Genomic DNA, 13,352 nt, shown 5'->3' on the forward strand with positions numbered 1-13,352 from the left:
TAACATACAACCCAGCAATTGTACTCCTGGGCGTTTATCCCAGAGAAATGAAAATTAACGTCCACACAAAGACAAATATTCTTATCTTTATTTGCAATAACCCCAAACTGAAAACAACCAAAATGTCCTATACTAGTTGAATGGTTAAAAAATTGTTATACATCCATACCATAGAATACTAATCAGCAATAAAAAAGAATGAACTATTGCTATATGCCATAAGTTGGATGTATATCAAGGACTTCATCCCGAGTGCAAAAAAGCCAAACTCAAAATGCCACACGCTGTCCTGATTTTATGTAACATTGTCAAAATGACAAAATTATAGAGATGGAGAACACATTTGTGGTTGCCAGGGGTTAGGATGGTGAGAGGGAGAAAAGTGGGTGTGACTAGGAAGGGTAGCATGAGGAAGATATTTGTGGCAATGCAATAATTCTCTATCTTTATTACAAATCTACATATGTGCAGATCTTAATGATATTAAATATACACAAGTGATAAAAATGGCCTGGAACTACACACACATTGTACAAATTTCAGTTTTCTAGTTTTGATACTGTACTAGTCTTATGTAAAATATAATCATTGGGGGAAACTGGGTAAAGGATACACAAGACCTCTTTATATTATTTTTGCGACCTCCTGTGAGTCTCTATTTATTTTAAAATAAAAAGTTTTTTAAAAGGACATCAGAGTAAAAAATAGAGCTCTTAAATATTAAAAACATGATGGCAGAAATTAAAATTCACTAGAAGGATTGGAAGATAAAGTTAAATCTCCCCAAAAGGGCAAAAAGATTTAAGTGAAGAAAACAGGAGATAAAATTTAAGAAAATTAGAAAACTAGTCACATAGGTGCAAAATCAGAATAATGAATTCAAGAAACAGAGGGGGAGAAACTGGGATAAAGTTAATAAGAAAATGATTTAAAAATATTTTATAGACTAGAAAGACATATGAGTTTCTAGTACCTATATAAATAAGTGAAAATAGACCATAGAAAAAATATCTTTGTGAAAGTCATAACAATAGGGACAAAGAGAAGATTCTACAAGCTTCCTGAGAGGAAAAACAAGTCACAAAGCAACAGAACGGCTTTGGACTTCTCCACAGCTACACTGGATGCTAGAAGATCACCAAGCAATGTTTTCAAGATGCTGATAGATTTGCAACCAATAATTCTATACTCAGCTAAACTCTCAGGCAAATAAAATAAAAGTAAAGGTAGGTCGGGCGCGGTGGCTCACGCCTGTAATCCTAGCACTCTGGGAGGCCAAGGCGGGCGGATTGCTCGAGCTCAGGAGTTCGAAACCAGCCTGAGCAAGAGCAAGACCCCTTCTCTACTATAAATAGAAAGAAATTAATTGGCCAACTAATATATATAGAAAAAATTAGCTGGGCATGGTGGCGCATGCCTATAGTCCCAGCTACTCGGGAGGCTGAGGCAGTAGGATTGCTTGAGCCTAGGAGTTTGAGGTTGCTGTGAGCTAGGCTGATGCCATGGCACTCTAGCCTGGGCAACAGAGCGAGACTCTGTCTCAAAAAAAAAAAAAAAAAAAAAAAAGTAAAGGTAAAATAATAGCATTTTTAGATATGCCTAACCTTTAAGACATAAACAAAAAATATTTATTTATGTATTCTTTCTTAAGAAACTACTGGAAGTTGTGCTCCACTGAAATAAGAGAGTAAGCTGGGCATCTTTGTCTTGGGCACAAACCTACAACCAGACAGGGCATCATCACTCTTTTCCCCTTACACTCCTAAGACTATTCCTCCTTCTCCTTCTCCCACATTCTTGATCTCACTCATGGCTCCAGCACCAATGAGTAGTCGAAAATAGGAACCTAAGTCACCAATCAAAGCTAAACATGAAGTCTTGATGATTCTACCCCAAATATTTCTCTTCAATTCTGTCCCTAGTTCCATAGTCTTAGTTTAGATCTGCATCAAAATAGTAACCACCTAACCAATCTCACTATCTCCAGTCCTAGAGCCTCATCAAACCCATCCATCCTCCACAATGTGGCTACAGCCATCTGCCTAAAATGTAAAATCTGACCACATCACTCTTACTAAAACTCTTCAAAAGCTTCAGAAATTTTGACCAGCAGGCAAGATAAATATGTCAAATGGCCACTCTTCACACCTACCTCTCCCATTCCCTTGATAGACAATACTAATATTTTCATTTATTATTTTTAATTCACAAATCATAATTGCATATTTATGGAGTACAATATGATGTTTTGATAAATATACATGCAATGGGGAAATCAAGCTAATTAACATATATATCACCTCACTTATTTTTTTATGTTGAGAAATTTAAAATTTACTCCCTTAGCTGTTCTAAAATATACAACATAGTTGAACCTTGAACAACAAGGCTTGAACTGTGTGGATCTACTTGCATGCAGATTTTCTTCTGCCTAGGCCACCCCTAAGACAGCAAGACCAAACACTCCTTTCTCCTACTCAGCCTACTCAATGTAACAATGATGAAGAACTTTACAATGGTCTACTTCCACTGAACAGAAAATATGTGTTATTTTCTTTATGATTTTCTTAACATTTTCTTTTCTCTAGCTTACTTTATTGTAAGAATACAGTATACATGTAACATACAAATATGTGCTGACTGTCATCTTTAAAGCTTCTGGTCAACAATAGGCTATTATTCATAGTTAAGTTTCCGGAGAGTCAAAAGTTATAAATGGATTTTCTCTTGTACTGGGGGTTGGCTGTATATTATTATTAACTAGAGTCACCCTACTGTGCCATAGATCTCAAACTTATTCCTCTTGTATAAGTGAAACTTTTTACCCTTTGATCAACATCTCCCCATTTCCACCCTGACCCCCAAGTTCTGGTAAACACCATTCTACACCACTCTAACTTCTTTTTTTTTTTTTTTTGAGACAGAGTCTCACTCTGTTGCCCTGGCTAGAGTGCCGTGACTCAACCTAGCTTACAGCAACCTCAAACTCCGGGGCTCAAGCAATCCTTCTGCCTCAGCCTCCTGAGTAGCTGGGACTATAGGCATGCGCCACCATGCCTGGCTAATTTTTTCTATATATTTTTAGTTGTCCAATTAATTTCTTTCTATTTTTAGTAGAGACTGGCGTCTTGCTCTTGCTCAGACTGGTTTCCAACTCCTGACCTTGAGCCATCCGCATGCCTCTGGCCTCCCAGAGTGCTAAGATTACAGGCATGAGCCACCACGCCCAGCCTACACCTCTCTACTTCCATGAGTCAGACTTTTTAAGATTCCACCTATAAATAAGATCATGCAGTCTTTAGACATTATTAATTGATCATGGCACTGTCCCGCAAAGCCTAGACTCATCTTACAACTTTCTCATAGTAGCACCAGGCATTCACCAAGATAAAACAATGGCAACTCCTGTTGGTATAACATCTAAGAAGGCCCCTCCCACTATACTCCTGCCTCGGTACAGACTCCAGGGGACTGTTCAGAGTTCACTCCCTAACTTTGCTCAGGCTGTTTTCTCTACCTGGCATGCCTCACCTGACTAATGGCCTTGCCATGTCCGGAACCCTTCCATCTCCAGAACCCTTCTCTCACTCCCTCAGTTGAGTCCTACTTTTTTTTCCCCTCATAACACTCATATTATACTCTCATGGCATCTCGCTCACCAAATTTGTACTCAAAACTGTTTACAGGTCTCCCTCAATAGACTGAATTTATTAAGGGACAGAGGCCTTGTCTTATTTTCTTTGTATGTCTAGCACCTATTGCATAGTAGGAATCCAATCATGTTTATTGTAACTAAATTGCCAGGCTGGGCACGGTGCCTCATGTCTGTAATCCTAGCACTCTGGTAGGCCGGTGCAGATGGATTGCTTGAATTCAGGAGTTCGAGACCAGCGTCAGCAAGAGCAAGACCCATCTCTACTAAAAATAGAAAAAAAGTAGCCGGGCATGGTGGCACATGCTTGTAGTCCCAGCTACTATGGAGGCTGAGGCAGGAGGATTGCTTGAGCCCAGGAGTTTGAGGTTGCTGTGAGCTAGGCTGACACCAACAACACTCTAACCCGGGCAACAGAGAGAGTGAGACGCTGTCTCAAAAAAAAAGGAATTATATTGCCACAAATGCAGCAGGGCACTAGGGTTGAAAAAGATGATGAAACTGAAAGGTCCTATGGAGAAGGGGCAAAACTAATGTCTATTTCGCCCCTCTCCCAATTTCTTGGTCTGTTTATTCCTGCTCTTCTCGTCCCACAACCAGATATGATGGCTCCCTTTCATCTCGTTACAACAGTATTGGCGCTTCCTTTGTCTTTTACTTCCTTTGTCTTTTACAGTTTTGTAACTGTCACTCCAGGACTGTAAGCCCTTTGAGGGCAGGAGCTGTGTCTTTATGTCCTTCGCTCCTCTCAACAAGTTCAGGCGTACAGCACGTTCGGGGTGACCGATCGCCTCTCAGCACGGGATCGTGAACGAGGCCCCGGGTCCCCCCGGCGCGCCCCGCCCCCGGCCCTGCTCTGCGACCCCTCCCCACGCCGGACACTTCCCGCCTTCCGGGCGGCGGAAGTCTCAGGCTGCTCGTCCCTGCCCACGTGAAATTATTCCGGTGCGCCCGCCCCCTCCGGCTCTTCGACCGAGACCTGGCCCTCACCTCAGGATTCCCAATGTGCCTCCGGACAGACATATTTGCTCCAACCGACCACGCTCGGGGTTCTAACCTCACGGGTTGCCTCTAACCCTAGCTTCCTATCCCCCCCCATTCTAGCTCAGCTGCCTCCCTATAACCTCTTCTCCGATTGGCCTGTCTTCCCCTGCCAGCCAATGGGGGCGCCGTTTACTTTCGCATCGTAGGGTCAAGAGAGCAAGGGTCCGCTCAATGGTTGCCAAGGGCAACGCGGGACGCCAGTTAGCAAGGCCTTTTGTGCTTAGGGCTAGGGCTCGTGGGCATCAGCCTTAGCGCGGGAAAAGGGCTGCGGGGGGGAGGGGAACGCTGGAGCCTGCGCAGAGCCCAAGAGGGGGGAGGGGCTGGAGAGCGGGAACAAAACAAGCGTTTTAGCAAATGTGGGAGCATAAATACAGCACGGGACGCCCCACACCCCTGAACCCACTCCCCTCTTTTATGACATTTTAACAGGACATCTAAACTACTTCTTCCACTACAGGGAATGTGGGCTGGGGTTGTTTAGCAGGAATGGGAGTATATAGTTTGTTATTTTCAGGTTAATATGCAAATTATGCAAAATGTCATGTGTAAATACAGTAATTACTGTTGTTTTAAAGGCTTTTAGACTAGCTAAAGAACAGGAGCCTTAATTGCAAAGAACACAAGCCATTCTTTGGTTCATCATTCATTTAACAAATATTTAATAAGCACCCTATGAAAAAAGCTGCAGTAGGTTTTGTGGAGGATGGGAAGATGACTAAGACCCAGTCCCGTCGTCATGGAAACCATTGTGACTCCTGCCACCAGCCACCACCTGTTCTCATTTCCAGATCTGAAAATTAAGTCCTAGCACCTTTGCAAAACAATTACGCACACAGTTTGATTTGGCTCCTAAATGTCCAACCAAATCCATCAAAATTATTATTTCCTTGTACATGGAAGGAACAACACAGTAACCCTTTGTCCTTCGCTCTAAGTTGTTTTTCCAGGAATGGAGAAAGGTTACACTGAGCTGTTCATATTCGCTGGCTCTGTGTGAATAACAGCATACATCTGAGCTACTTCAGGGTCTGTGCAGACGACCCATGAAACAACAGGGCCTCGCCTTCCCTTGTCTCACTCACTTCAGCAACCCACCCTTAGGGCTACACCTTGAATCACTGTCACTCAGAGCTGCTCCACCTCCAGAATTTCAAATTCTGGCCACAGCTGCCTCAGGCATTTCATTCATTCTTTCACGCTTACTAAGTTTTAACTTCCCTAGTGTTCTCCAGTCCTTCAACCCTTCTAAAATTCCCACTCTCACCCCTCCACTAAGGAAGGGTTTGAAGATGAAAACAATTGGAAGGGGGCAATGGGAAGGATATTATTCATCTAGAAGCTTTTGCATAGCAAATAGAAGCTTCTAGTCACATTACTACTTAGACTGTATGCTGACCTGGTGCAGTTTGGGGGTGTGAACTAAAATAAAATCTTAACGCTCACCTCCCCCCGCCCCCCACTACCGAATGACTGAATGGACTCCCTCATGGCTAAAGGAACATCCTAAAACTAAATTGCCTGCCAGAAGGAGGGAGGACATGATTCATCATGCCCCCCTCCCTTCTTGGGGACAGCCTTTGTAACCCATTAACAGGCCTAAGAGTATGCAAGACAAACCTGCAGGTCCTCAATTTACGCAACAAATATATGTCTGTTGGCTCATCTCTGATGAACAGCTCCTTATGATAAAACATTCCAAGCCTTTAGACAAAGCTTCCTGTCTTTAACCAATTACAAGTCAAAGAATATTTAAACCCACCTATGACCTGTAAGCCACACCCTCCCACCCCCCACCCCCACCCCTCCCACCCACACTTCGAGATGACCCACCTTTTTGGGCCAAACCAATGTATGTCTTCCAGGTATTGATTTATGACTTTACCTGTAACCCCTGTCTCCTTGAAATGTATAAAACCAAACTGTAACCCAACCACAGCAAGTCTACTTGCTCAAGACTTCTTGAGCATGGCTCCGGGTCATGGTCCTCAATTTTGGTTCAGAATAAATCTTTTTTTTTTTTTTTTTTTTGAGACAGAGTCTCACTTTGTTGCCCAGGCTAGAGTGAGTGCCGTGGCGTCAGCCTGGCTCACAGCAACCTCAAACCCCTGGGCTCAAGCAATCCTCCTGCCTCAGCCTCCCGAGTAGCTGGGACTACAGGCATGTGCCACCATGCCCGGCTAATTTTTTGTATATATATTTTTAGTTGGTCAATTAATTTCTTTCTATTTTTGGTAGAGACGGGGTCTCGCTCAGGCTGGTTTCGAACTCCTGACCTTGAGCGATCCGCCCGCCTCGGCCTCCCAAAGTGCTAGGATTACAGGCGTGAGCCACCACGCCCAGCCCAGAATAAATCTTTTAAAAATTATTTTACAGTTTGGCTTTTTTTCCCGTTGACAGGGGTGGGATGACCATAGAGCTTATGGGTAGAATAAACAGGAGAGAGAGGGAGATGATAAGGGACTAAGAGGTGGTGAGAAAGAGAGGAAAGGAGAGGTTTAAAGATATTTGTAGGTAAAATTAACAGTTATATGCACAAGAAGAAATAAGGGATGCAAGGAACAGGAAGGCATCAAGGATGGCTATAATTTTTCTAAGTTGGGGCACTGAGTAGCTGGGTAATAATGCATTAATCAAATTAACACACTAACAGCCACACTAGAAAAAAATTTTTCCCCTGGGGCCATGGTGTCTTATTACGAAAATAGAATAAAAACTTCAAAAACAAAATGATCCTTTCTCATTTAATGAAAAAATTGTGATTTTTTTTTTATTATTTTCTGTGTTACTCACATGGCACTAGAATCAATTTTTATACTGCACACCAGGAGTTGAATATGACTCACGACTCTGAATTTCTTTCAGAGAATTGAGTCTTCGTATGCTTCATGAGTCCCCAGGCTCAACACTATCGTGAGTTAAATACAATTCACATGGCAATTTAATGTGTTAAAGAACAGTGGTCAAGAAGTCAAAAGAACAGAAAGTGCAATATGACACAGCAGCCCAGTCAACTTCCGTTCTTCCATGTTTTGGCTTACTTCTTTGTATGATTGTCTGTCTTTTGTTCCAGAGGGTATAGGAACATCAGAATACCAGGTTTATTTGCCTCAGTAGTCAAGTGGTTGTCAAATTTGGGCTGTCAATGAAGCATATAGAGAGATTATAGAAGTGTGTGTTGTTGAATGCACTTGAATGTGTTCAAATATTAATGTATGAATGTGCTTGTTTCACGAATCATTAGCCAACACTGAGCATTATCACTAAAAAAAGGGGGGGCAGGAGAGAAAACAAAAACCTTTATCCACTTGTTAGTTGAAAAATGGGATCTAGCTGTTTTGTTTTATATTTCTTTGATTATTAGTTGGACACTTCTTTATATGTTTATTGAATATTTTTCTTCTATGGGTTATCATTTTGTAGCATTTACCTATGTTTTCAAGGTATGCACTTTGCCTTGATTTTGATCTAGTTTTGGCATAGGAAGATCCAAAAGGAATCTTAAAGAGAAACTCAGGATGCCACAAGCCTTTTGGTTTATAGCTTTAAGCTTTCTGAGGATTCTATTGAGGCGAAATGTGAAGGAAATGGGTAGCTTTTTAAGGGCAATCTCTCAAAGTGTGGCCCTCAGAGTCCCTGCATCAGAATCAAGGGGTTGGGGGAGAAACGTGTATTCAAATTAACCCACCCTAGACACACAGTAAAGAACTGTGACCATTTTGAAAAGTAATTTGAGAGTGGGTATCAAGAAGTCCTCAAATTTTAACAGCCTAAAAATTCCTCTTAAGGAAATAATCAGAGAGATGTGCAAAGATTACATCCATAGATGTTTGATACAATTATTAATATATTTAAAATCATGAAAAATTGAAACAACCTAATTGATCATCAAATAAAAAATGAATAAAATAAATGACGACATTCATAAAAAGTAATCTTATGGAACCATTAAAAAGTATGTTTCAAGGAATAATGAAGGCAGTGGAGAACTGTTCGTGATGAAAAGAGCAAAAAACCAAATTTTTATTTAATATAATCCTGATTTGCATGGAGAAAAATACAGGTTATTCACAGAATAAAATTGAAAAACAAATTTTAAATGTCAACCACCTCTGGAGTATGGACTATGAATATTTGTTTTATTCTTTATACTTTTGTATATTTCACTGATTTTTCTTCATTCAATGTGAATTAATTTCATACTTTAAAAATCTCTAACAAACAAAAATTCTGATGTTGACTTCAGCCTGAAACTGTCTGTGTCTTTTGTCTGGGCTAATTTAGACTGGAGCTGAATTCTGAGTAATTCTTCTATCTGAAGTGCCACGGTTCTTGGCAATAAAAGACTCTCCAGGCACTTGAGTATGAGTCTCGCAATCAGAGTCGTGATTGCTAAGAGGTTCAAGCTTTGTTTGTAAGAGAAGAAGTTCTGATTCTTTTCTTTAAAAGTTCCTACTTCCACTGATTAATCTCATTTTTCTCAAAGTTAGAAGTGCTCTTGTGAACTTCCATTTGTTTGATGTCTGCTTTTTAACCCTGTATGTGTTCCAAAAAGCTCTTAGTTTCTGCAGAATTTGTGGGAGCCCCAATAGGTAAGTGTGGCTAGTTTAAAGCCATTTTGTACTTTAGGTGCCCGTGTCACTTCCGCTGTAACTAAATGGACACTTTGGTGTCTAGAAGGCTGGCCCTTTCCCCGGCCTGAAACCTTCTGGACCCTCCTTCATCCTGAATCCCTCTTCTCCTCCAGCCTCACAGCCCCAGTTAGCTCTCCATCCACACACCCCCAGCTCTCAAGCCTGGTTTTCTGCCTAGAACCCAGCAGCCTCCGCTCAGACCTGCCTCATGATGTCACTTCTCAGATATAGGCCTCCGCTCCTTCTCCTGGCTTCATTCACCCTCATTCCCCAAATGACAAGTACTTCCAGATGCCAAAGGAAACAATTCTGCTCAATCCAGTCCAGTCCTGCTGGGGTTCTTCCCCTGGAGCTGCACCTGAGGCAGTGCAGCGCACAGATCCGCAGGCCCCACCCTCTGCTGAAGTACCTGCAATTGTGGAGACAATTTGGTGTCATTCTACCTCTTGGTGGAATGTGTCTGAGGAAGGATCACACCTCTGAGTGGAGGGCTGGCTCTTTCCTGCCTTCAACTTAGCCTAGAGTTGAAGTACTTGGCCTGAGCCCAAAGGCCTCAAGCCCGCCTGTCGCCCCTTGCAAAGGAGTAATACCTATCTCCCAGGATTTCTTTGGGACCGTCACAGGCTACACTATATTCTGATGAAACAAAAAAAATTGGCATTGTGGTTGCTCACCTGATGGGGTTAGCATTCTCACCTATGTGGTTCTGGAGCCACCTCTGCAGGCCACATGGAACTCCTAGTTGTGGTAGAAGAGGTGCACGATGCCCTCTTCTAGGGAGATCCAAGACCGTCTTTATGACTTGTGATCGAACCCAGGGCATTTCCGGTGTCACATGCCATGTTGGCTTCGGGATTGAGACTTACACAGAGCAATGCTTGCCACAGACCCACTTCCAAGAGGACTCTTGGGGAACTGGTCTGGGTCTCAGAATGGTCTGCCCCACGGAGATGGAGGAGGAGTCATTGTTAGAGGTACCTGTCCTGCTCTGGGCACAATGGACAACTGGAGAACCTGTGCCCATGAAAAGGCCAGTAAATGTGAATCAAGCATGTTGGATATTCACATTTCTCAAAATAATCTAGAAACCTAGGTTTTCATGTGAAACCTATGGACCACTAACTTACAATTCCTGTGCTGGACTCTGCAAATATAATTCCTGTCCTTCATGATTTTTACATAATCAAGATCATGCCATAGTGAAAACCAAACAAAATGAAAATCCCATTAATAGGAGTTCTGCTTCCATTTTAAGATGTAAAAAGTTACAAGGGAACATCACTCCCATCCTAAAATAAGAAAAGTGAATCGTCTACAAAATCAAAAGTTTTTTGGGGTCGTTCAGAGAGATAATGTCACAAGGCAGCCACATAACCTAATTCCAAAAAGTGACAAGACCCACTGAGGAGAGAAGGGACATGCAAAATGTTTCACATTTGACAGAGCACTAGAGAAAATAGTTACTGCCATAGAAGTGGGAAAAGGCTGGGTGTGGTGGCTCACACCCATAATCCTAGCACTCTGGGAGGCCCAGGAAGGAGGACTGCTTGAGCTCAGGAGTTTGAGACCAGCCTGAGCAAGAAAAAAACCTCATCTCTACTAAAAATAGAAAAATTTAGCTAGGTGTTCTGGCATATACCTGTAGTCCCAGCTACTCAGGAGGCTGAGGCAGAAGGATGGCTTGAGCCAAGGAATGTGATGTAGTGAGCTATGATGGTGCCACTGCATTCTACCCAGGGTGACAGCATGAGACCATGTTTCAAAAAAAAAAAAAAGAAAGAAAAGAAAAAGAAAAAAGAAAAGAAAAAGAAAGAAAAGAAGAAAAGAAAAGAAGTAGGGAAGAGGAAATCAGCTCAAATTTTCACTAATCCCTAAAGGCTGAGTTTGGGTTAGTGGATCAGTTTAGAATAACTGGCAGCTTGTGATGGTTAATTTTATGTGTCAACTTGGCTAGGTCATGGTATCCAGTTACTTGGTCATACACTATTCAAGATGTTTCTGAGAAGGTATTTTTTACAATGAGAATAACATTGAAATAAATTGACTTTGAGTAAAGCAGATTATACTTTATAATGTGGGTGGGCATCATCCAGTCAGTTGAAGACCTTAGGGGAAAAAAGAGACTGATTACCAAGGGACTTTGCCAGAAGACTACCTTTGTACTCTCTTTCCTGGGTCTCCAGCCTACTGGCCTTCCTTGTAGATTTTGGACTTGTTAGCCTCCATTAGTAGTGTGGGCCAATTCCTTAAAATAAATCTCTGTGTACGAGCACAGATATACACACCCTTCCCTGTTGGTTCTATTTCTCTGGAGAACCCTGACTAATACAGAGCTCCAGACACAAGGGGAGTTTATGTCCACTTGCAATGTTTCCTTTGTTAGTGTCTACTGAGTGGTTAAAAGAAAGATGAGGGGTAGGATAGGAGACCAGATATAGATCCCCTTGGTGGTGTCGATTTGTAGGAAGTGACTAACTGCTGCTGCTAGGGACAGGCACAAACCACCACCCATATCCTGTGACTCTTCTCTTTTTATTTTTTTTATTGTTTTTGAGACAAAGTCTTGCTCTGTTACCCGGGTTAGAGTGCTGTGGCGTCAGCCTAGCTCACAGCAACCTCAAACTCCTGGGCTCAAGTGATTCTCCTGCCTCAGCCTACTGAATAGCTGGGACTACAGGCATGCGCCACCATGCCTGGCTAATTTAGTCATCCAATTTATTTCTTTCTATTTTTAGTAGAAACGGGGTCTCGCTCTTGCTCAGGCTGGTCTTGAACTCCTGACCTTGAGCGATTGGCCTCTGCCTCCCAGAGTGCTAGGATTATAGGCGTGAGCCACTGCGCCTGGCCTGACCCTTCTCTTATTAATGGGCTTCTCTTAGGGCATGAGGGGAAGATGTCTGCCTTTAGGGGAAGGAAGGAAACCAACCTTCCCACTCTCAGGAACTCAACAAACATCTGTTGCTTCAGGGGTAGGATAGAAGTAAAAGCTATTTGCTTTTGGGGTGGGGAGGAAGGAACACAAAACCTCTTGAGTCCAAGAACTTGCACCAGTATAAAGCAGAGGTAGACTACTTATAATAGAGATACAGGTAACGCTCTTCTGCCCAAAGTCTACCAAAGATACAAGGCAGCGTTTGGCTACTGTGGGAAAGGTGAGGGGATGAGGGGAGCAATCTGAGAATGTCCCACCCTCCAGGCCTAGGTGCACAGGACTTCCCTAAGACTGAGGCTGGACCTGGAGAATCAAGAACCACTACCTGCCCCCACCACAGGCTAGCAACAAGTAGCAAGAAACCACAGTCATACCACTAAGGGGAGGCAGGACTGTGGAGAGAAACCCCACCCAATGGTGCAAGTGCACAGGTACTGCTGAAGGCAATGGTAGAGCAGGAATACTGAGAAAAACCCTCCTGCAACCCATTCCCCACACTAAACACAAGGTTATGGTACACTCTGGTACACTGAGGGTAGTAATGGCAAAAACAAATCTCAAACCCACTCAATTACTGACTATATACAACCTTCCTCAATTCTAGCCTAACAAAATGGGCATAGTCATTTCCAGGCATAAATACTATTTACCTCAGTCTCTACTAGCTTCTATACCTAATGTCCAGCATTCAATAACAAATTATGATAAAAAAGGAAAATAAAAACAGAGAGAGAGAGAAGAGAGAGAGAGAAAAGCTTACACTCAAGACATAAAACAATCAGCAGAACCAGACTTAGCAATAAGAATATATTAGACAGGGATTTTAAAATAACTATGACTAATATATTAAAAGATCTAGTAGAAAAGCTAGAAAATACATATGAACTGTGGGAAATTTTGGCAAATAAATGGAAACTATGAAAAAGGAAATGTGAGAAGTAAAAAACAATATCACAGATGAAAAATTCTTGCAATAGGATCATCAGGAGACTGGATACAGCTGATAGAGAAGTAAAGGAACTTTAAGATAATACAATAAAATTATTGAAAATGAAACACAAAGAGAAAAAAGTTGGGAAGGAGGGTACAGAAC

The 13,352-nt window shown here is 42.2% G+C and overlaps 1 protein-coding gene across 1 annotated transcript in view; it reads right to left on the minus strand.

Annotated features, from left to right (window-relative positions):
- The window catches only part of CEP41 (centrosomal protein 41), a 43,057-nt gene extending 38,290 nt beyond the window's left edge, over window positions 1-4,767 (minus strand). Inside the window, exon 1 of the mRNA XM_012789230.2 lies at window positions 4,643-4,767. Within this exon, the coding sequence (XP_012644684.2) occupies window positions 4,643-4,675 (33 nt within the window). The 5' untranslated portion in view covers window positions 4,676-4,767. The remainder of the gene's footprint in view (window positions 1-4,642) is intronic.
- Window positions 4,768-13,352: the final 8,585 nt, after the last annotated feature.

Source organism: Microcebus murinus, chromosome 9, assembly GCF_040939455.1.
Source record: "Microcebus murinus isolate Inina chromosome 9, M.murinus_Inina_mat1.0, whole genome shotgun sequence".
Classification (NCBI taxonomy): domain Eukaryota; kingdom Metazoa; phylum Chordata; class Mammalia; order Primates; family Cheirogaleidae; genus Microcebus; species Microcebus murinus.